At 36.7% G+C, this 22,234-nt stretch overlaps 1 protein-coding gene across 1 annotated transcript; it reads right to left on the bottom strand.

The window, feature by feature from the left end:
• Window positions 1-2,879: 2,879 nt before the first annotated feature.
• Window positions 2,880-22,233, bottom strand: Socs4 (suppressor of cytokine signaling 4). Its single transcript, XM_020175571.2, has 2 exons — window positions 21,912-22,233; window positions 2,880-9,072 (listed from the first exon to the last, which is right to left on the bottom strand). The coding sequence occupies exon 2, from the start codon at window positions 8,978-8,980 to the stop codon at window positions 7,655-7,657; it is 1,326 nt and encodes a 441-aa protein (XP_020031160.1). The 5' UTR covers window positions 8,981-9,072; window positions 21,912-22,233; the 3' UTR covers window positions 2,880-7,654.
• Window position 22,234: the final 1 nt, after the last annotated feature.

Below are 22,234 nucleotides of genomic sequence, written 5' to 3'. Positions count from 1 at the left end.
GAGCTCAGGGCATGGCTCAAGTGGTATAATGCTTGCCTCACAATCACAAGGTACTGAGTTCAAACCCCACTAGCACCAAAAACAAAACAAAACAAAAAATGGTATGAATTTGGGCTGGTAGAGTGGCTCAAGTGGTAGAGCACCTGCCTAGCAAGTATGAGGCCCTAAGTTCAAACCCCAGTGCTGCCAAAAAAAACCCAACAAACAAAATCCATTAATTTGGCTGGCTGAGTGGTTCAAGTGGCAGAGCATCTGCATAGCAAGCATGAGGACCTGAGTTCAAACCTCAGAGCCACCAAAAAAAAAAAAAAAAGAATTTTTAGTTTAACATCAGCACATTAAATTTTGACCTTACAAAACCTTTAATGTGACTCTTACATTTTAGTCAGCTTAATCACTTACATAAGCATTTATAAGCTCCATCTTTTTATGACAACTTACGCTGTATCCTGGGGGAGCTTGTCCTTACCTTTTTTTTTTTCATTTTGAGACAATTTTGATGACAAAACTTTTACATAATCTTTTTTATCTAAAAGTATTTTCTTTAGCCCTTTATTTTTAAAAACCATATCCTTAATTCCTTTTAAATTTTTTTACTTGTTGAAAATAACTCACAAAACCTTGTAACTTAGAGCTTTATATTTGCATGAAAAAAACAGAAAGCAACCTTAAAATTATTTTTTGTATAAAAACAGTTTATAGCAAGGCCCATTTGTTAATAGACTTATGTACTATAAGAGAGAATTAAATCCCAGATTTTACTTACAACAGAATGAAACAGACTAAGGTCATTTATTTAACTACCCAAATTCCAAGATTCCTGCTGCAGGCCGTGGCCCCCCTCCCTTTTCTTTTTTCTCCTCTGGTCTGAGCTGAATGCCTGCATCTTAGTGAGACCCGACTGAAATAAGTTTGAAAATTGGTTTTCTTAAAAGTAGCAGAACAGGGTAAAAGTCGTAATTTTTTTACACTGACTCTACAATAAGAAGCATTCTTAAGATGTTTACATAGTCATATATAAGCAGTTCGTAATAGAGATCTTTAACACAAACACCCGGGATTTTTTGTTACCTTGAATATCACATTAACCTTATAACAGCAGTTTAAGAGCCATTTTGAAGATGCTTACTCATACACCAAAAGTTTTATAAATTAAGCATGCCAGAAAAAAAATGTCAATTTAAGTGTGCATAAGATGAGTTGAAATTCCAGGAGCAAATTAAATTTTGTCCAATGCTGTAAATTCACACGTACTCACACACAAAATTAAGAGTGCACTCTCAGAAAAACCTTTTAAAAGCATACCCAGAGGGCTATCCGGTGGAATGGTGGGTGATGTCTTGTGAGTCTCCCTCCTTGGAACTGAATTTTTGTTACCCATTCCTTAACCATGGTTGTGTCAAACCCCGCCCCCCTGCCCCCCCACCACTGGAGGTTTCTTGCATTTTACCCAAAGCACTTTCTTTTTCTCCAAAGTCAGCACTTCTTTGTGTCTGAGACAAGTCCCAGTCACATCTGGGACTCTCTGGGATGTCCTGCCACCAAGGAACTATCCTTACCTTGGTCTGTGCATAGAGCTGCCCTGGCTGCTGTGGTGCTTTCTGTAAGGGCCACTTCCACGTTGCTGAGTGACTCTCAACCGTGGGTTTGGTTGCGCAGCAACTAGGCAGCAAGAAGTGTCCCCTCTGAGAAGTGGGTCCCAGTGATCCAGTGTGTCCCATGTAGGATGCCAAATTGTTAGAAGTGCCATTCCCAAACAATGATAAAAGGAACACTTCAGAGTCGCTCAGCAAGGCAAAAAGAAAAGTTTTACTTCTGCACAAGGGTGCAGCCACAGACCATAATCTGATAGGCAGAACACACTGAGCGAGGAGTCAGCTCAGTTTTTAATCTCTGCCCCTCACCCTGATGGACAGGTTTGGGGTCACAATCTTTGGTTATTTAGAAAAGGGGACATGTGGGGTAAGGGGAACCTTGAAGCAGGGAGAACAAGAAAGTTCTGGACAATATTCATCTTTAAGCAAGCAGTTTCAGATTAGGACATCTGGTTTTAAACAGCTCTTTGACTGCAAGAACCTTACAGGCTCAAGCAACGTTATCACAAAGCACGTAGGCAGCATTTTGGGATGTTAGCTGGCATCTACACAGTGATAATTTACATTAACTCCTTTGACAGAGAAGACCTAACTTTAGTTGATTCTCACACAGGAAAGATCTATTTTTGGATGAAGCACAGAATCTGAAAACTTACACCTAGGCTGGAGGATCTACCCTGCCCTCATGGAGACAGTGAACAGGAAAAAAATCAGTAATGTGGTCTATTCTGATTTAAAATCCTGGTATCTTCAGGTTTTTTTTTTTTTGGCACCAATTTGGATTTTACAATATTGTATCAAAATGCTGACTTTTGGTCAAAAGGATTTCATGCCTAAGAGAAATGCTTTACTTGCATCACCCTAGCCTGGACAGTCCAGATTTTCCATGCAGCCAGCCAGTAACTGAGCATAGGAGCTAGATCCAGTTCTCTCCTGTCCTAGTGGACTTGTCTACAGGCAACCTTTGCTTGGTAACTACCCTCACCCCCCCCCCCAATCCAGAGCTTTTCAGAACTGCACTGCCCAATTCTTCCAGCTGCTCATAGGCATCAGACTTGCAATGTGGAAGAAAGGCTTCCCTATCTGCTGATTCCTTCTGCTTTAGCCTTCTTGTTTTATCCCAAATAAAATTTATCCCATGCTTCTGGAAGACTGATATATACTAAAAACATCTTAAAAAAAAGTATTCTAAATAGATGTGTAAGAATATTTTTCAATTTCTCCTTTTTAAACATGTGGGGAGCTAAGGATGTATATTTTAAAATAAAACACAAAGCCTTTGGATTTCACATATGAAGATTTAATTAAGAAGTGAAAATTTATTCAGATCAAATTATTTAGACTCACAACCAAGAAGAAACATTAGATGAGAAATAAATGTGGAAACAGTCCTTTTTGGGATGGGGGTTGATCGGTTAAGACTCTTGACAAGAATAGCTTTGTGAGTTTGCTAAATCTTATGTTCAAGTATATCATTCATAGTTGGCTTGAACAGAACCTACAATTCTAGCAGTCAGCATAATTTGAGTAAACTTCTTTGAGTTTTACACCATGGCTCTCAAGTCTGAAAGCTTAGATTTGATTATAACCATGGCAGAGTGATTATCTTAATTTCCCGCAAATGGAATCAACTTTTTTAAATAAATTAGGCAAACATTAATTTCACACAGACCTTATGAAAGGCAGGAGGAAATTGCAATTGTTCATCTAATTGCAGAGTCTAAACCATAAATTCAAATTGTACTGTTATTTCTGTTGTCAAATTAAGCCAACAAAGCCCATTACAGACTAAAAGAAGTGACTGTGATTCTGCAGGGTGCAATAACACGACATTTTGAAAACCTATCATCACTAAATTAGCACTTACGGCTGTATAGCAATTATTTTCAAGTATGTTCCAAGGGTCACCATTCTCAACTGAAGTTTAACCTTCAGGAAACCATGTGACAAGTGTAATTACCTATATTTTACAGGAAATGAAGGGAAAGGAAGATTTAGGATTGAGTAATCTATTCAAAATTAGAAAGTAAATTAACAATAGACTTCAGCCTTGAGTTAAGATTTATATGCTCTTAATCCCTTTCCACTGGACTTCAACCATTAGTCTACTTTTCTACTTACAAGCCAGTCTATTTTAAAGTTACCTCCATTTTGTGTCCAATGTTTTAATATATTAGAATAGTTTATGTAGACACTCCAGGCTACTAATAATGAAAACCTTTTGTGCTTTCTGTTCATTCCTTATAAATAAAAATGAATGAAAACCTGATTATGTTTAAACAAAAATTGCACAAAATTTTCTCCCAAAGTAGAAACAAAAAAATTCCTTAACTTAAAATCATTCATTCATTTGGGCATTAAATTACCTCACATTACATACGCTATTTTACATTCAAACATTGTTTTGTGTCCAGGAATGTCTTATAATTACGTCTATATTTCTGTGAAATTTGCTCCACTAAAATCAACATAAAAGCTGTTTATTGGATTCTGATTATAGTGAAAAGTGACAAGAAACCTTTTTAATGAAAAGTTAGATCTCAAGGTTTTTGTTTCATAGGAAGGAAGTGCTCTATTGCGTGGATCTATAAAATGATCCCAACAGGAAGTTAGTAACTTGTTTTATCTTCTTAATGGCTTTGGCTCATGAATAAATGATAAAGGCTTATATATTTTTCTTATAAAAAGAAAAGCAGTTTGTATAATGGTGAGTCCTATTTGCCACATTTGTTCTACTTTTCAAAGGATTTCTAATTACTAAGACATTCTTTATATTATTTATAAGTCAAAACTTTAACTGAAAGCTACTCTTTGACCACAGTTAGCCATTAGCTGGAATTCAGGAAAGAACACAGGTTTGATCACCAAATCAATAAATCTAGCCACAGGCTGACTAAAAGCTTCTTTTAATCTTCCTATTAGGTCTTCCTTTAAATTAAACCATTCCCTTCATGAATTATTTAGGTGAATGACATTATAGAAAGATTCTTCCTACAAAAATGCTCAAGGAACCTAAGAAGATCCATTTAGCATATTTCAGGAATTACAGCATGAATCAAGATGTTGTAGGCTTAAAAAAAGGGAGTGGGAAGGGGTATATCTGGAAAAGCCTCAGAAAAAAAACTAGAAAAGTCAAAGTTATTTCCTGATTAGTGCAGGGTGATTCCCAAAGCAGTGAAATGTGTCTGGTTCAGACCAGCTGTTAGCGATTAAGTAGTTCCCTTTCACTGTCAAGGCTTGTTCCTGAGGTATTTATTGCCTAGATTCTTAATTTTAATATTTTATCTTGATAGTTTCTTTTAGCATCATCCTCTCTAACCAATAATCGCTACCCATTTCCACCATGCTGAATACTTTCTCTATTTGGAATTTACACTTTTCAAATGTTCATGTTCAACTTAAGAATAACAAAATTCCTATTTAGATATATTTTTATCTCCTTAAATTTTTCCTCTCAAAACTTACTCATTTTAATTAGACAGTCCAAGAAGTATATTTTAAACACTTTCTTATGAGTCAGATTTGAATACTGATGTTCTTCTAAGTATATCCTCACAAAAACAGAGAAAGGAGGAAAGTAACCAACCTATCTAAATTCCAAACCCTTACTGTTTAAAAAAATTACTCTTTTCTTTTTCCTTCATGATAAATAATTCCCTTCTCGAGTCTTTGTATTTCCACTTTCCAAACTTCTTTTCATTGCAGTAAATACCAAAGGAAAAATACAAGTGATTTCATAGTAAGTCTCTTCCCTGTTCAAGGCTACACATCTGGCAGTATATTGAAAACGTTAACAGCTGTTAATACCTTGAAACTGAAAAAAAAAAAAAAAGCCAGAGAAAATATAGCACAAGCAATCAGTCTGAATTACATGAAAAGCTACTTAGATCTTGACTTTCATATAAACACTAATTTTTATCACTATAAAAGACAACATAACTGCATTTTATTTTTCTTTATAAAACTACCCCTTAACAGAATATTCCTAAGCTGGTCATTCCTTAGGTATTTCTGCACTGATAAAAAGTTATTTTTTAAAAGAAAAATATTTAAAATAATTGTTTCACAGAAACAGAAAGTCTTATCAAATTCTGATAAAAACTATAATCATGGGTAGGCGTTACCACACTATTATTTTTCTTTCTCCATATGGGTATTTAGGAAGTGTTATACTGGCTAACAAGATGATATCTCAGTGATCTGCAAAAGTGCCACAATGAAGATGAGGTAGTGTGAGACTTTCCTACCTTTGTAAAAGGTTGGTGTTATGATTTCCTGGGCCTCATCACTGCTATAAGAGGTACCACTTTAATAGCTACCCCTCATGGAGTCTAAGGCAATCTTGAGACCACAGAGAAAAAATGCTAGAAGATAATGGTAACATTTATTTCCCTGCTTGATTATCTGCTAAAAATTTATTTGAAAATGTCATCTTTTATGTTAACAGAACTACAGATAAGGAAATGAAACTCAAAGCAACAATAATTAAGAAACACTTGTCTTAACTTGGAAATTTATGAGTCACAGTTCTTTCAATCCAGGTAGAAACAAGTTTCCTAATTCAGCTAAACTAGCATCAGGAAATCATTTACTAGCTGGGGGTGGTGGTACACACCATTAATACCAGCATTTGGGAGGCAGAGGATTGGAAGTTTGAGACCAGCCTCAGCTAAAGACCAAGTATGAGGCCAGGTTGAGCTACTTAGTGAGACCCTGTCTCAAAAACGAACAAACAAAACCTCAATAACCATATTAAAAATGCCAGTTGTACAAAGGGGTAGACAGCTCACCAGAAGAAAAACTGGTTAATCTGTCTAGATTAATCATGGTTCTTTAAAAAAAAAAAAAGAGGGTATCATTCCACTTCTCTTTTTTAGCTACAGTGGGCTAATGATGTTTCTGGAAATGCTGTCCTGTTCTTAGCAGTAAATTTGAAATGCTATTATTCTGCCCTACTATTCTGTATGTTATGCACATGTAGCTGTCAAAATGACTTCTATTTTTGCAGCCACATTAAAATATGCTAATTCTGAAGACAGGAATATTTGGAACTTGAAGATCAAAAAACAGTATTAAGCTTCCCAAATATTGAGCTCTAAGGGTCTATTTCTTGAATTTTTATTCAAGTTCAATTTAAAATAATGAGACACTACTTAGGGACTCTTGATTACCAGTGGAAATCTGTGGTTGTTTATAATAAACTGCAAAATTTCACCCAAAGTAACAGACTCAGAGTTTCTATAAAAGGGCTAAGTTGATGCAGCTATTCATAAAATACAGAAAAACCATAGTTGCTTTAGTAACTACTAGCTACTAATACTGCTGTCATTATTTCTAAAGCTTCACAAGAAAGGAACAAAATTTATGTTTGGACGACGGTATAACTCTTCTAGGTTGAGAAACATCTATTCAAGAATAACAAATGACCTTGCCACATTTCAGAACAAATGAACCTCCATGAAGTCATGTTTTCATTGGATTCTCATTGACCAGGTTAATAAAAAAACAAATTCTGACTTTCAACTATTTTGTTATCTTTAACATTCCTATTAGTAAATGATAAAAGTCGATTACATTAGTAGGGATGAGTTACAACACTCATCTTTACTGAAGGACTTTAAAACTGAGTGAAAAGGGGATGGAGAAACTATATTTTTTGTATAGGATACTGATGGCATTGATTAACAAAACATTTTACATGTAGGAAAGAATATAAGGTTATTTTTAAAGAAAAATACAAAATATTCAAGTGTAGTTGGAATGCCTACCAAATTTCAAATATGCCTGAATCATACACAAAGGCAAACAAGTATCCAATCTACATGATAAAAACAAAAACCAAACAAACACGTGGTTAAAAATATCTATTAACTTCTCATTTATAATCTTAAACAATTAAGTGTATCATAAGAAAAATAAACTGATCTGGAAGAAAAACTTAGGGCAGAGGTTCATTTTGGATTCCAACTGCCTTTGTACAAAAATTCAAAGAGGCATAAGAAAATTCAAACATTAAATGAAAATATATATGTAGTTATTAATATATTCCTACCCTTTTCTTAGCATTGTTGTTCTGGTGCATCAATCCTGAGTACTCTAACTTTCGATTTGTAATGATATTCCTTCAGATACAATTTCATAGAAGGAGGAATTGGAAGGGCATCAATGCCATCGTAAGTGGTACAATTACAAATAACTGTTCTGCAGATATGCTGCAGGGAAAAGGGAAAAGTCCGAATTAAGGGAGTAGATAAAAGTGGTTCAAAGAACATACAGGCACTTGGGTCCTTGTAATGCTCCAGGAGCCCAGTAATGTCAGGAGAATGGAAGACACAAGGATCATGTGCATCAAAGCTAAAGTTATGATTCCATTGTTCAATTCTGGCATGAAGAGAACGACTATAGCGTCTAAAACTAACAGAGAATAGATAGTCTTCCTGTGCTGAGTCTCGAAGTAAGAAGGTACCCTCCGGTTTTCCTTCTAGTAGAGCTTCAGCTGCGTATTTATCCATAACTCCCCAGTAACATGGATTGTTATTGATCTGAAGGAGGTCTGGTACAAGACAGTGGACATAATCAATCTGGGTATGGTACTTAGGAGGTGTTTCCAACTGTAGGACTTCATCATCCATTTCCCATTTGGGTTTGTTTCTTTTTCTGGAACTTGTGCAAAGTGTTATAATTTCCTCATCTGAGTCCATATCACTATCTTCTATACTGTTATTTGAAACCAGGTTCATCACAGAGCCAGTCATGGGACCACCTCTACATGAAGCATTGTTAGTAGTTACAACACAAGGCTGAACATTAGTATGTGAGAAACTGTTTACGTCTTCTTCCATGCTTCTTCTTTGCTTTAGCTGACCATCCCTCAGTTCACTCTGAGATAAGTCTGTACTTACCCATTCATCTGATTTGGGACTTATAGGAGCAGTGTGTCGCTTAATAAAATGCCACCTAAAGGCTAAATCTGATCGAGGTGGGAAAGGACACTTATCTAACATGAGCTCACTGATATGAATTTTTCTTTTAGATGGAAGACCCGAAGAGTGTCGACTACTGCAATTCTTTATTGGAAAACATTGCCCCACAGCATCTTGCAGTTTCTGTTTAAGAGATCGGCCTAAGAATCTATGCCCACAGGAATGGTCTAAGTCCAACTCAATGGATGAACAGCTGTGCTTCCTTTCTTGGCTCCTTAAAGGAACTTCTGTTTTCTCTATAGCATCCACTGTTTCAGCATCTGAGCAACTCTCACTCTTTTTTGACCAAGACAACTTCTTTCCACTCCACACATAACCGTCCTTTCTGTCAGCACTTCTACTCCGACTTGTTTTGGGTCTTACATCTACATTTTTACTGTTATTTTCACTATTTTCTGCCATCTTGACAAATTGTCCATAAATTCCAGTGTTATAAATACTGCTTTTTCAGTTTTTCTGACAGGAAGTTTCTTCTGGGCACTTTCTGGACATATCTAAGGGGAAAAAAACAAGTCATTAGCTATTTTCTGTTCACCTTCTATAGTTTACCTATTAAGTCCCAATTAGAAAAAGAGAGTACTGGCTGCGTTTAAAGGTTGTGTCAAAATGTTTCATTCCCATTTAAATGAACTGCTCTACCACACAGGAATAATTTCATAGTACTACAGCTCATTTTCAATGTGGACACAAAAGGCCAAACCTCCTCTCTCAGTCGTAACATTATCCATGAACGTGAATAATTTCTAGTCTTCAAGTGTACCCCACACCTATCTCTCCTTACCTTATTTTTCTTATTCTACAACAGACTAGTCAATTCTTTGTAGCGACAGTTACAAATCTATGAGCTGGCATCCGAGAACTACTGCCCTAGATTGTTCCTTCACTTCCTTCTCCTGTTTCCTTTCCTCTTGACAAAAATATAACAATTTTGAGTTGTAAATGCTATAATAACTTATTAAATAAACAACTGCCAGTGAGCAGTAGGAACAGCAAGTCGGCATTCCCAATGCAGTCTAGTCACCTCGTTTCAGTAACTTGCCAACGTCACCATTAGTCCATGCAGTTCTTATGGAACTGGATAAAAATTCAGCATTTATCCCCAACCCCACTTTGTATTCCTGATCCTTTGAAAACAAGCAGGTAAATTTCTATAGAACATTGCCTTTCCTATGAAGTTGCCTTGCCATACTAGAACTTACCACAATATAAAACACCGAGTTTCATGAAAACTAATGATAATTGGTTATAAGTAGAATTTACTTAAGTATTTTTAAGTGAAATAAAATTTAAGCCAGGAATAGAGGGAAGAGGTTCTTTAATTTCAAATATTTTACAATGAAAGGTGAATTTTGTGACTGAGAAAAATTACTCAATTTTTTTTTCTTTTTCTTTTGATGGAACTAGGGTTTAAACTCAGGGCCTCACGCTTGGTAAGCAAGTGGTCTACCACTTGAACCACTCTGCTAACCCTTTTTCTATTAGGTATTTTTGAGGTAGAGTCTCTAGAACTATTTCTCCTTCTTCGGGCTGGCTTCAAACCTCAATCCTCCTGATCTCTGCCTCCTGAGTAGCTAGGATTACAGGTATAAGCCATAGGCACTTGGCCACAACATTCTAATTAAGTTTCTTAATCCCAGAACATTAAAATTTTCAATAGTCATATAACGACTATAGACTCTTGAATTCATTTCCAAAGGAGGATTTCAAACAAATGTATACTGGCAAGTGCTTTAAGAGGTAAACTGACACAGCCTTTGAACCACACTCCTCCTGACTACTGCCTCCTGATAGCTTGGGTCACAGGTGTGAGCCTCCGCACTGGCTTTCCTCTGTTCTTGATGTCATTCTCACCTTTACCAGGGTTGTATCTCAATCTTCCTCAGCTTCCCATCTCCAAAAGCAACTATGTCTCCTAGAATATCTTTCAGTGATTCTACTGTTTCCTTAGTTATAACTGTTTCCATTACTAAATTTCTTAATGAGTAGTGTAACTTGATTTTTTCCTCAAAATTGAAAATAGCTTGTTTTTTCCTGATTATAAAGCTATTATCTGGTTTGAAAATGGCTCAGTGAAAAACCTTCCCTCAGAAGTCAGCCCAGAATAAGAAAATGGAAAATAAAACCACAACCCTAATCTTCAAACTACTACATATATCTATAGCCTGAGTCACAAAATGTGAGGACAGAAAATAGAAGAGCAACAGTTGACTAAGTGGTGGAGAGTTGGGTATCATCAGGTACAGAGCGGAGATGGACAAGAAGCAAGCCAACAGAGCAGTAAACATTTAAGACCTGCTGGTACCGTACTACAGAAGGTATGGATAGAAACCAGGGAGGCAGATTGAAAACTTAGATTTCTCAAATTCTTACACCCACACTTAGAGCAGATGAGGCATTTGTTATTTGAGAAGGTGAACTACAGAGGCTCAGGACTTGGTAAACCAGACATAGCAGAGGAGGCTGAGGACTAAAAACAGAATGACTAATTGAAAACCCCTTGGTTTCTTCTTCTATTCAGCTCCCAGAACTCTAGCAGCATGACTTATACCTCCTTATTAAAATAGCATAAGACACTTTTCTGGAGAAATAGGACCATAGAAAAAAGACCTATAGATGCTGACAGCTGGGACACGTCAAATCCAGCCTACTCATACATAGCTTCCAGCAAGCACGGCTGTGTACTCTAGAATATGAATGAATACTTATGAGTTATCAGACTTGTAAGAAAGCTGCTAATGTAAATGACAGACAAAACCATAGAATTGGAGAAAACAGTAACTGCAGAAGGATTAGAAAACTTTGTTTCTCCTTTTATCGTTTTTTACATTTACCTACATGTGTATACTGTTTGTGTTCCCTCACCCTCACCCCCTGAAAGTTGAATTGAGTTTTGGGGCTGTGGCTGTGGCTGTAACTCAGTGGTAGAGCAGGGCTTAGCATGAGCATGACTCTGGGTTCCGTCCCAGCACCAGACACACCCCACACAAATTTCTTTCAAGTGAACAGAAGCCATTACAACCATGAATAAGATGTTATAAAAAGTGGGGTGGGTGCAATCAGAATAAAGTTTTTGGAAACTGAAAATATGATTGCTGAAATAAAACATCCAGTGGAAAAGCTGGAAGGTGAGTTGCAAAAATAGGAAAAACATGTTTAACTAGACAGAAAATACAGGCATGTCATAGAAGACAACAATATACACACTGAATCCTTTTGACTCAGACTGCTGCACTACTTCACAACTGGAATAAAGCCAATGAAGGAATAGAAATTTTTCTAAGAACTGAAGGTCATGAGCTTCCATACTGAAAGAGCCTGCTGACATCAGAGTACACTATTCTAAAAATTTAGAGCCCTAGACATAAAGAAGAGACAGCACGTTAAGTATTCCCAATAAGAAAATCTAAAAATGTACAAAATCTGAAACTTTCTAAGTACTGATAAGATACCACAATTAATTTTTCTCTCCTGCCCCCACCACTTTAGCTGGTTATACATCTCATTATGGATATGAAAATACTCCAAAATCTGAAAAAATTCAAGTATTTTTTATTTTTGGTGACTGAGGTTTGAACTCAGAGCCTCAAATTCAAGACCTCATGCATGCTAGGCAGGCACTCTATCACCTGTGTCACGCCTCCAGTTCTAAATTTTAAGGGATACTGAACCTGTGTTGAAATAGCCCTAAGAAGGAAAAGTTATAATCACAGGACTACAAATAAGATGGTATCTGGTTTCTCAACATCATTGGAAACCAAAGGTTACTTTATCTTAAAGTTTAACCAGCCAATCAAATATAAGGACAAAACTCCTTCAAACATGTAAATGAACAACTTTACCTCATAATGGACGACATGCTCTTCTACAAGTGGGATATAAACACTAAGCCAAGGATGGCATGCAACCAGGAAAAAAGAAATGTGAATTCTGGGGAGCATGAAGAAGGGACATCTCTAGATGGGACCTGGGGAGGGGTCTGGAGTTGCTAGAGTAAAACCAGCTCATATAACCACTCAAGGTGGAAGACTGACTTTTGGAAAGTTCAACTGAAAGGATGAGGTAGCAAATAAAAAAAACCAAAAGACTAGGTAATAATTTATTACAGGATAATTCAAATGTTATACAATAGAAATGAAAAACTACCTGCTCAGCAGTGAATGATATTTACATGTAAATTCATCAAAATCAATTCTTATCTATCATAAGAAGAATTCAAAAGTTAACGTGTTATAATTGATGATCATAAAGGAGAAGTCTAAGTGTACTTGTTAGTAATGTGAAGGTAAGTGTCAGACAGTTAGAATATTTGAAAGCAGATGCCTTTGAGATGGGGTAGGTGAAGAATGCAGCCTTAGCTTTGAGCTTTCCAGCTCAATTTAATTTGTAATCCAAGTCCATGTATCATTTTAACATAAAAATAAAAACAAGTCATGCTTATGGTGAGTTAAACTAGGCGTAAAGTTATGAAGAGAAAAAAGTAAAAACTATTCATAATCCCATATGCCCAGAAGTATCCATGTGAACATTTTCAGTATCTCTCACTTTTATTTGGGGTAGGGGAGGGGAATACTAGGGTTTGAACTCAGGACCTCAAGCGGGCGAGGCAGGTGCTCTACCCCTTGAGACACGCTGCAAGCCCATTTTGCTTTTATGCTTGAATGTTTTATTAAAGCATTGAGAAGAAATCACAGAATACCTTAGCCCATATTAACTACAAAGTAAAGAGATTTTTATGAGAGAATATAATTTGAGCAGGACAACTAGTGATTCAAAGTGAAAAACAGTTCAATGTGTCAGATACAGTTGAAACTCAATAGATACATAGAACAATTTGTCATTTTTCTCCAGAGAACTAATTCTTAGCCTTTCTCTATACAAGTTTATGTGCTCATAAAACAAGTTTAAGAGGGGCTGGAAGCATGACTCAAGTGAAGAGTGTCCGCCTAGCAAGTGCAGGCACTGAGCTCAAAACAAAAACAAAAACAAAACAGATTTACTTTGGCAAGGCATACCAACTTGAATGTAATAGATAAATAAGCAAATTATCTATTAATTTTAAGTTAAATGTTTTTACATGTGCCAGTACTGCGATGTTCATAAATAAAATGAAAACAAGCTTTCTACAAATTTATCTATACTTAAAGAACTTATGCCCTGATTGGTTATTATTTTCTATCTATATCAGAATTACAGCCTCACATAAATTTTACATAGCTACTTCTTTGCTAGAAATCCATAAATTCACACTCAAGAAGTCCTTTCTCCCCTTCTATGGTATCACAAATCAAACTCAGGACCTTACACATGCTAGGCAAGCTCTATACCACTAAGCTACTTCACTGGCTCTTGGTTTTGTTTTGAAACAGGGTCTCAAATCCTACTTGTAGCAAATGCTGTTTTCCTATATCAATTGATGGTCCAGTATGGCATGTAATAGTTACAGTTTTCGAAGCAGGAAGAAAATTTAACTTCTATTTGTATTTTCCTGAAAATTAAGTAAGAGAATCTTTATAATACTTTGTAATGGAAATTTTATTACACACAAAGCTTGCTAGTTATCTCAAGGCAAAGTAAATTGCTGAACTTTTAAGAGGAGTTAACCTTGTTTTTTGTTAATACAAAATCAGAATTGCTTTAAATTTCATGACCTTTACTGAGGTAACAAGTAGCACTGGATCTGCTACTTAGCAGATAAACACGTATTTTTTAAAAACACACATTTCATTGGTTACTTTATAGTATAGGTAATCGATTAACAATTACTGAGAAAGTAACTCCTTAAAAAAAAAACAAAGTTCTACACTATGGAGAGATTGTATTAGAAAAAAAGATACTCGGAATTTCTTTCTCTGTTATTAGATATTAGAGTGTTATGTTACCTCAGATATTAGAAGAATGATTAATTATCCAACGTGAAAACCTCTTAAATCTTTACACTTAAACACATGGAAAGGGAGTTTTCTAATCTCTTTTAGAAGTTTCATTAAACCAAAATGATTCTTTTGTAATGCTAAGGATCAAACTTAGGCCTCACACATGCAAAGCATATGTTCTACCACTAAGGTATACGCCCAGCCTTCAAATCTTAAAAATACAAAAATTCAGCCACATTACTCACAATAAAACATTAATTTTTAGTGTAAGTCATTTTTATTGTTATATAAAACCTAAGGAAGAATTTATAGTAAAGGTGCACTGGTGTCCTGCTTATACATGTAAAACCTGAATGTAAAAAACCAAAAATGTAGGGATCCCAATCTGAATAAAGGTTACAAATAGCCTAGCAATGATTCCTAGACTGTATTATTATTATTATGCTGCTGGAGATTGAAGCCAAAGCCTCATGCATGTCAGACAAGTGCTCTGCCACCGAACTACAGCCCAGCCCAATTCTTGGAATTTAAAACAAAGTCTCCTTAAATATAGAAGAGGAGATACAAAATAAGATGGCTTTATCACCAATTTCATGTGGTATAGAAATCAAGATAATATACTTTGACAAACTGAGGAGTTTTTACAGTTGCAAAGCAGCTTTTTCTTTTTTTCTTTTTTTTAAGAGGGTGAAAGAGAATCACTTGGGAGAAGCTTCTTTGGTTCCTGATTCAATAATTAATTTTTTATGAAGGCAGCTATGTTACACATGGCCCTGGGGAGTAAACAGTGACTTTTTTTTTTAAATCATTATTTCTTAAGGAACAAGAAGGAAATGTCTGAAGAGCAAGTTTATATGAAAGCTATTACCAACAAGCAAGTGCCAGCTGGGCACCAGTGGCTCACATCTATAATTCTAGCTACCTGGGAGGCTGAGGTAAAGAGGATTTCGATTCAAGGCCAGCAGGTGGGGGCCTGGTGGGGGAAGGCAGTTCTCCAGACCATATCTCAACAAACACCTGGGTGTGGTGGCATGCACTCATTATGCCAAGCTACACAAGTGGATGAGATCAAGAGGATCTCCCCCAGGCCAGCTGGGGGAAAAAGTTTGCAAGACCCCACCAGCAACAGGAGGCAGATGTATAGCAGAGACAAGGGGGGCAACACAAGAGGATATTTGGTTCAGGTCGGCCTGGACAAAATGTGAGACCCTATCTCCAAAATAACCAGAGCAAAAAGGGCTGGCAGTGTGGCTCAAGCAGTACAGCGCCTGCTTAATCAAGTGCAAAGCCTTGGGTTCAAACCCCAATACTGCCCACCTCCCCCCCCCCCCCACCCCGGCCCCACATACACAGTAAGTGCCCGGATTTAGCAGCCATTTGGCCCCAGGTTCTACTACCAAGTGTAATAGCAATGATGATAAAATTAATTCCCATGATGGCAATTTCACTAACTAAAAATTCAAATTTTAGTTAGTGCTATTGAATAAAGCTGAGAAGGCAGTTTTATTTCTGCAGAAAATACTTAAAAGTAAAGCCAATCCTTTATTGAACTTTATTTGGAAATTGTATTTCCTATGACACTAGATAAAAAAAGCACTATCATATGTATCGATGACTGATTGAACTACTTGTGTCTACAACGCTGATGTACATCTAAGACCAGAATTCATGTAAATACTAAACTGAAATAAACTTGATGATATAAATAATTCAGTATACTATGCAAAGGATTAAAAAAAATTATTATTCTGGCAGCAATTCAGCCCTGGGACCTTCCCTACCAGATTCAAGATTTCAAGTTTACCTGGTATCATGTACCTAAAAATTAGTTGACAGTATTTTGTTCATAGTCTGTGGTATTTGAGCTGGAGAAACATTTAGGCTCCACAATGGAATTTACTGGATAGCACACAACAGATGAATTCCTTGAAACATCACAGGAAAAATTACGAAAACAAGTTTGTATCTGAGAACAATGTTTGATCTAAAAAGAAAGTTTTTCTCATTACAAAAGCAGTACGGATTAATTTGTCAGTAAATATTTTAAAGTATATCCTTTAAGAGATAGTCAGGTCTCATGAGATTTAACTGGATCATAATGAAAAAACAAAACAACACCAAAAAAAGGAATCATTGGTTTAATATCACTACTCTTTCCTCTTCTCCTTTCTCCCCACTTTTTTCAGTTTCTTTTCTAATTATAGTTTGGTAATACCAGTACTCCCCAATGTGTATTCTGATGAATACTGTTATTAAAGATGCTAGTATTTTGTAGCAGGGTAAGTTTCAGTGCACTATCACACTTCATGGTGACAACTACAGTTACTACTAATATGTATTTCAAAATTCCTAAAATTAATTTTTACTGCCTTCACCACAAAAAAAATAAGTTAGTAAAATGATTTGTTAGTTAGCTTGACTGTATCATTCCCTAATGCATACATTAATTAAAACATCACTTTGTACCCTATAAATATATACAATTATTATTTGTCAATTGAAAATAAAAAATTTAACACATAAAAATACATATTCTAGAGAAAAAGGGGTCCTCTTGTCAAACAAGTTTGGGAAGTGGTTCCACTCTGGATGATTAGAAAGCATATTTAACACAAAGTTCCAAGAGGCCCTTCAGCAAAGAAACCTGTTAAAGCGCAACTTCCTCTTACCACAAATTCTTTCTGTGGAACAAATTTTGGGGGAAACATTAAAATGAATATACATTCCCTGAGCTTACTAGCTAAAGATAAGGAGAAATGTCTAGAAACTGTCAGGGAAGAAGGTTAACCTGTAATGAAGAAAGAGCCAAAAACACTTAAGAACTGGCAGTACGTGGACTTCTAAAAGTAGAAAGAAGATTAATAAATTAACCGGAATATTTAAGATATACTATTAAAACATTTTATGGAATAAATTGAACAGATATATTTTTCATTCCAAGAGAGAACTTTTTGGGGGGCAGGGGCAGTACTGGGTTTGAACTTAGAAGTTGTACTTGCTAGGCAGCCAGTCCACCACTTATGCCACTCCGCCAGCCCAAGAGGTAATTTTTAATTATGAAACAGTATATGCTCTTTAAATGATATGTGGAATGTTCAGAAAAACTCATTAGGAGAGAAAGGGGATGGGTTTGTGGCTCAGTGGTAGACCATTTGCCTGGCATGCATGAGGTCCTGGGTTCCATCATTAGCACTCCAAAAAAGGGAAAAAAAAAAAAAAAAAAAGGTGGAACAATAATTCCATTACCAGAGGCAAGCAATTTTGATTCACTGGCTTATTTCTCTTTTTTTTCTGAGACCAATTTAGTCTAAAGAAAAAAATTAACTCATAAAAGATGAGTTCTTAAACACTGTTTTTTACTACCTCATGTTTAAAAATAAATTCAGTGCAGTTAAAAATAGCATGAGCTGCCAAATTGTTAGATAATGGCTAAAATTCAGATCCCACCACTCACTAGGTATGTTAGCTCCTTTTAAAAAAATCTTACTTAGGAACTGGAGACGTAGTTCAACGGTAGAGCACTTGCCTAGCAAGCTTGAGGCTCTGAGTTCAATTTCCATAACTAGAAAAAGACAAGAATGGAAATTGCTTTAGCTTCAGTTTTACTCACTAAAAAATCTGGACATGTTTTTTAAACTGTTAGGATTGAAACATACAAAAACAGCAGACGTTGAGATTAATGAAAATAAATATTACTCAAAACTTCTCTAAAAATGAGAGGTGGGGAAGTGACAATATTCAGAAAAACGAAAGAGAAGAAACAAAGGCTAGAATACCTGCACAAGAACATACCGTGAAAACCTACAGTTGCAGTGGCTCCAGCATTCCTGAAATATCGGAAAGCATTTTATGTTACTCCTACTATTAAATACATAGCTTTAAATCCCTTAAAATAGTATGGATAAAAACAACCTTTTTTTTTTTTGTTGGCAGTACTGGGGTTTGAACTCAGGGCTTCACACCTGTTAGGCAGGTAGGTGCTGCTCTATGCTTGAGTCACACCTCCAACCCAATTAACCATACTTTTAATGACAAAATATTTGTAGTTTCTTGCAAGCTAACTTAGTAAATAAATAAATATCAACAGAAATAGTAGGCAAACTTGACTTGAACTCAGGACCTCACACTTGCTAGGCAGGCACTCTACTGCTTAAGTATTCTGCCAGCCCAGGCAAGTTTTTTTTTGAACTGATTATAGATACTTTTACATACGTTGATAACAATTACATATGCTTACATTTAAGGTTGGGTAATAAGCTTCACCTAAAAACTAGTGACTCTGTTATATATATTTGGTGGTACTGGGGTTTGAACTCAAGGCCTCACACTTGCTAGGCAGGCGCTCTACCTCTTGAGACACTCCATTTAAATAAAATTGCCTTCTTTAAAGTTGGGCATGGTGGTACACACCTGTAATCACAGCACTTCGGAGGCTGAGGCAGGAGGATATCGAATTTGAAGCCAACCCAGACTACATAGTGAGTTTCAGGCAATAGTGAGATCTTGTCTCAACTTCCCCTCCCCCAAATTGCTTTTATATCCTGATACAATTTATTAAATTCTAACTTTTATGGCAACAACTATGATTTGGTGTGATTTACTACCTTGGATTAGGTGAACGACCTGGGTTCTGACATCTGATAGGTATGCAACTTTTAATAAATCATGACTTTTCTGAGTCTTTCCATCTGTGAGACATTGGTTGTATCAGTCTTGCTGTGGTAAAAGTAAATCTAGTACTGTTAATATAACACAAAAAACAAATACTAGCTGTTTTTAGATGGGGGGGATTGGGTAGCCAGGAGCAAGAAGCCTTTTACTGTTATTCCCTTTCATACCTTACTAAGTTTACACAAGTGAAAGTATTATTTACCCCCAAAATAAATAGTAAATTTCAGGTCACATCCAAAGACAGAAATACTTTTAGATTTCTAACCTGCCCTTGATGTTATTTTTCAATACTTCATTTTTCTCAGCTATTGTTACCTTCTCTTTCAGTCTCATCTTTTACAGGATTAGTGATTTTTTACATTGAGTATGTATTTTGTTGAAAAGGCATTTTAAAAACTTCTCCCATAAGACAGTTCTGATATCTCCAAAGGATAAACTATAGAATAAACTATAGGATATAAGACTATAGTAAGACCATGTGATGTTACTGATACAGATAATATCATCAATAGAATGGGAATGTATGCATGCTTTCCTACCCTCCTGCCCTTGAGATCAACAGTAGTTGTGAGTCTAAGGCTACTAAAGTCATGACAGAGCAATCAACCTTCACTGCAACTGCATCTTTGACCTCAGCATCATTTTCAGTTAGTTCATTCGGCTGCTTACTCCTATGAGATATGTACTGTTAATGATGAATATATCTGGAAAATTCTGATTACCCTATCAGTGACATCACTACATTTATTTTTACTGTTTTATAGTACTGGTGCTTTGAACTCACAGCTTAGTCCTAGTGAGTTAGGTGTTCTACTACTTGGGCCACACTCCCAGCCCTTTTTTGCTTTGGCCAGCATGGACCATGATCTTCCTATTTACACTTCCAGTGTAGCTGGGATGATAGGTGTGTATCACGGTGTCCAGCTTTTTGTTGTTGTTGTTGTTGTTGTTGTTGAAATGGGGGCTTGAGAACTTTTTGCACAGACTGGCCTTGAACTGTGACCCTCTGGATTTCCACCTCCCAAGTAGCTAGGATTATGGGTATAAGCCATCAGGTTTGGCTTCGTTTATTTTTAAAAAGCTGTATTATCATAAATAACAAGACAACTTTGCAATATGGTATTTAACTGACACAGGTTTCATTACTGCACTATCAACTTGTAATACTGCTTGAGTTTCTATTTCCCTTAATGGGTCCATGACCTCACTGAAGGCATTACAATCTGTAGGCATTGGTTGAAACAAATGAAATTACCAAAAAAAAAAAAAAAAAAAAAGTATTTTTAATATATTTATTTACTATATATTAATGTATATTATATACATACACTAGTAAAGGCAAGACTTCATCTTTTAATATCTGAAAAATTCTACTGGATTACTTGGCCCCACTTTAAACAAAACTACTAAATACCCAAAGTACCCTTTTAATAACCTGAGACATAAATAACAATTTGTCTCATACATCCACAGTATCTGCTATGTTCTCTTACCAATTTGGTGGAGCTAAGTCTCATCTCCATTTTACAGATGAGGGATCTGGCATTCAGGAAAGAAGCATATTCAAGGTCATACAATATGTCAAGAGTTAAAATTAAAATCTAGGATTGTTCAACCCTAAGCCTTAAGCTAACATAGACATGTGAAATTCTCAAAGAAAAGTTTTTTGTAAGCTGTGAATCAAATGTCTTGACTGCTAAGGCAGAAAGAAAAGCACAAGTGTGCAGACACCATTCATTTTAAAAGTCACATGGTATTACAGATATAACACCAAAAGTATTCACACCTATAATTCCTGCTTTAATTTGCTGATTTTTCTTATGCCATGTCTGAATTGTACTATGCTAAAATCTGATCATGACTAATTCAGTATGGAGGGCTCATCTTGAACTTTTTCCAATGATATCTTTCCAATGATACTTAGTTACCTGGACAAATATTATAAGTCGGTCTACCCCAAACTCGAATGATCTCCAAATAAAATTAAGATACTCAGAAAGCATCATCTCAGGTACCTTTATTCTGGTAGGAAATCAACAGTAGGTTATCTTCCCACAAATCCAAGGTTCTTCTTGAGCCAATCACTCTCCTTTTCATTTAGATACAACCCTCAATGTCTAGCAAGCCTATCTAGAGACTTAGGGTTTAAATCCACACTTCACACAGTGCCACCATGGCAAGAGACACCATGGTACCAGATTGAAAAACACAGGGAAATTTCTTCAACGGAAAAACGTCTCAGATTATAAAAAATAAGTCTGATTGAAATTGGAAAGTACCATAAAAAAAAAACCTGAAAAATTCTCATAGATAAGTACTAGTGAAAGAATATCATTATGAAAGTTTTCACAGTCACTAATATGGAGAACGTGAAGACACAAGCAGAGCATAAAACCGATGGCCAAGACCTTGGCACAGATTGCAAGGATCTAATAAAGCGTTCAGCAATACAGTTCAGTTCTAACTCTTTCAGATCTAAACATGCGTTTCAGTGAACTCTGGGTGGGACCTGAATAGGGGAACAAGTCACTTTCTTAGGGCTACCTAGAGTCTTAAGAAATAGGCATTAACGAGTCCTTTACCTCTACAGAAGTGAAAAGGTGAAAAGTACGAAGGATGCCAAGATTAAAGGCTGGAGAGAGACATCCAAAGATCTGCCTCTAACCATGCCCCAAGAAGCGGCCGGGTCCGTTCAAGTGTCCGGATGTGGCCGCCGGGAGGCGAGCCTGAAAGGTAAGCGCGAGACCCCAGCTGGCACGGTAGGCGGTGGCCACCCTTCCCCCACTCACCTCCCGGAGCGCAGCTTCACAGGGGCTGTCGGAGTAACTGCCGCCATCATCATCGCCATCACTGGGCGCTCGCCGAAGTGAGAAGCAGGCCCTGCCACTCCTGCACCTCGTGCACCTTCTATCCCGCGGGTGTCTTTCTGGCAATCCCTGCTCCCCCCCCCACCCCCCCCCGACCCCTCGACGCTCCGTTCCCGTGTCAGCCTCGGCGGTAATCGCCTCTGCCTGCTTCCCAGGCGCGCCACCACTTCCGTCTTCAGCTCCCTCCTTTCCTTCCCTAGCTCCCCCCAGTAACCGGCTCTTTCCCTTGCGGCCGGCGCGCCGCT

Source organism: Castor canadensis, chromosome 3, assembly GCF_047511655.1.
Source record: "Castor canadensis chromosome 3, mCasCan1.hap1v2, whole genome shotgun sequence".
NCBI classification, from domain to species: Eukaryota; Metazoa; Chordata; class Mammalia; order Rodentia; family Castoridae; genus Castor; species Castor canadensis.
Note: the sequence above shows the minus strand (reverse complement) of the source record. Positions and strands in the feature narration are given on the sequence as shown.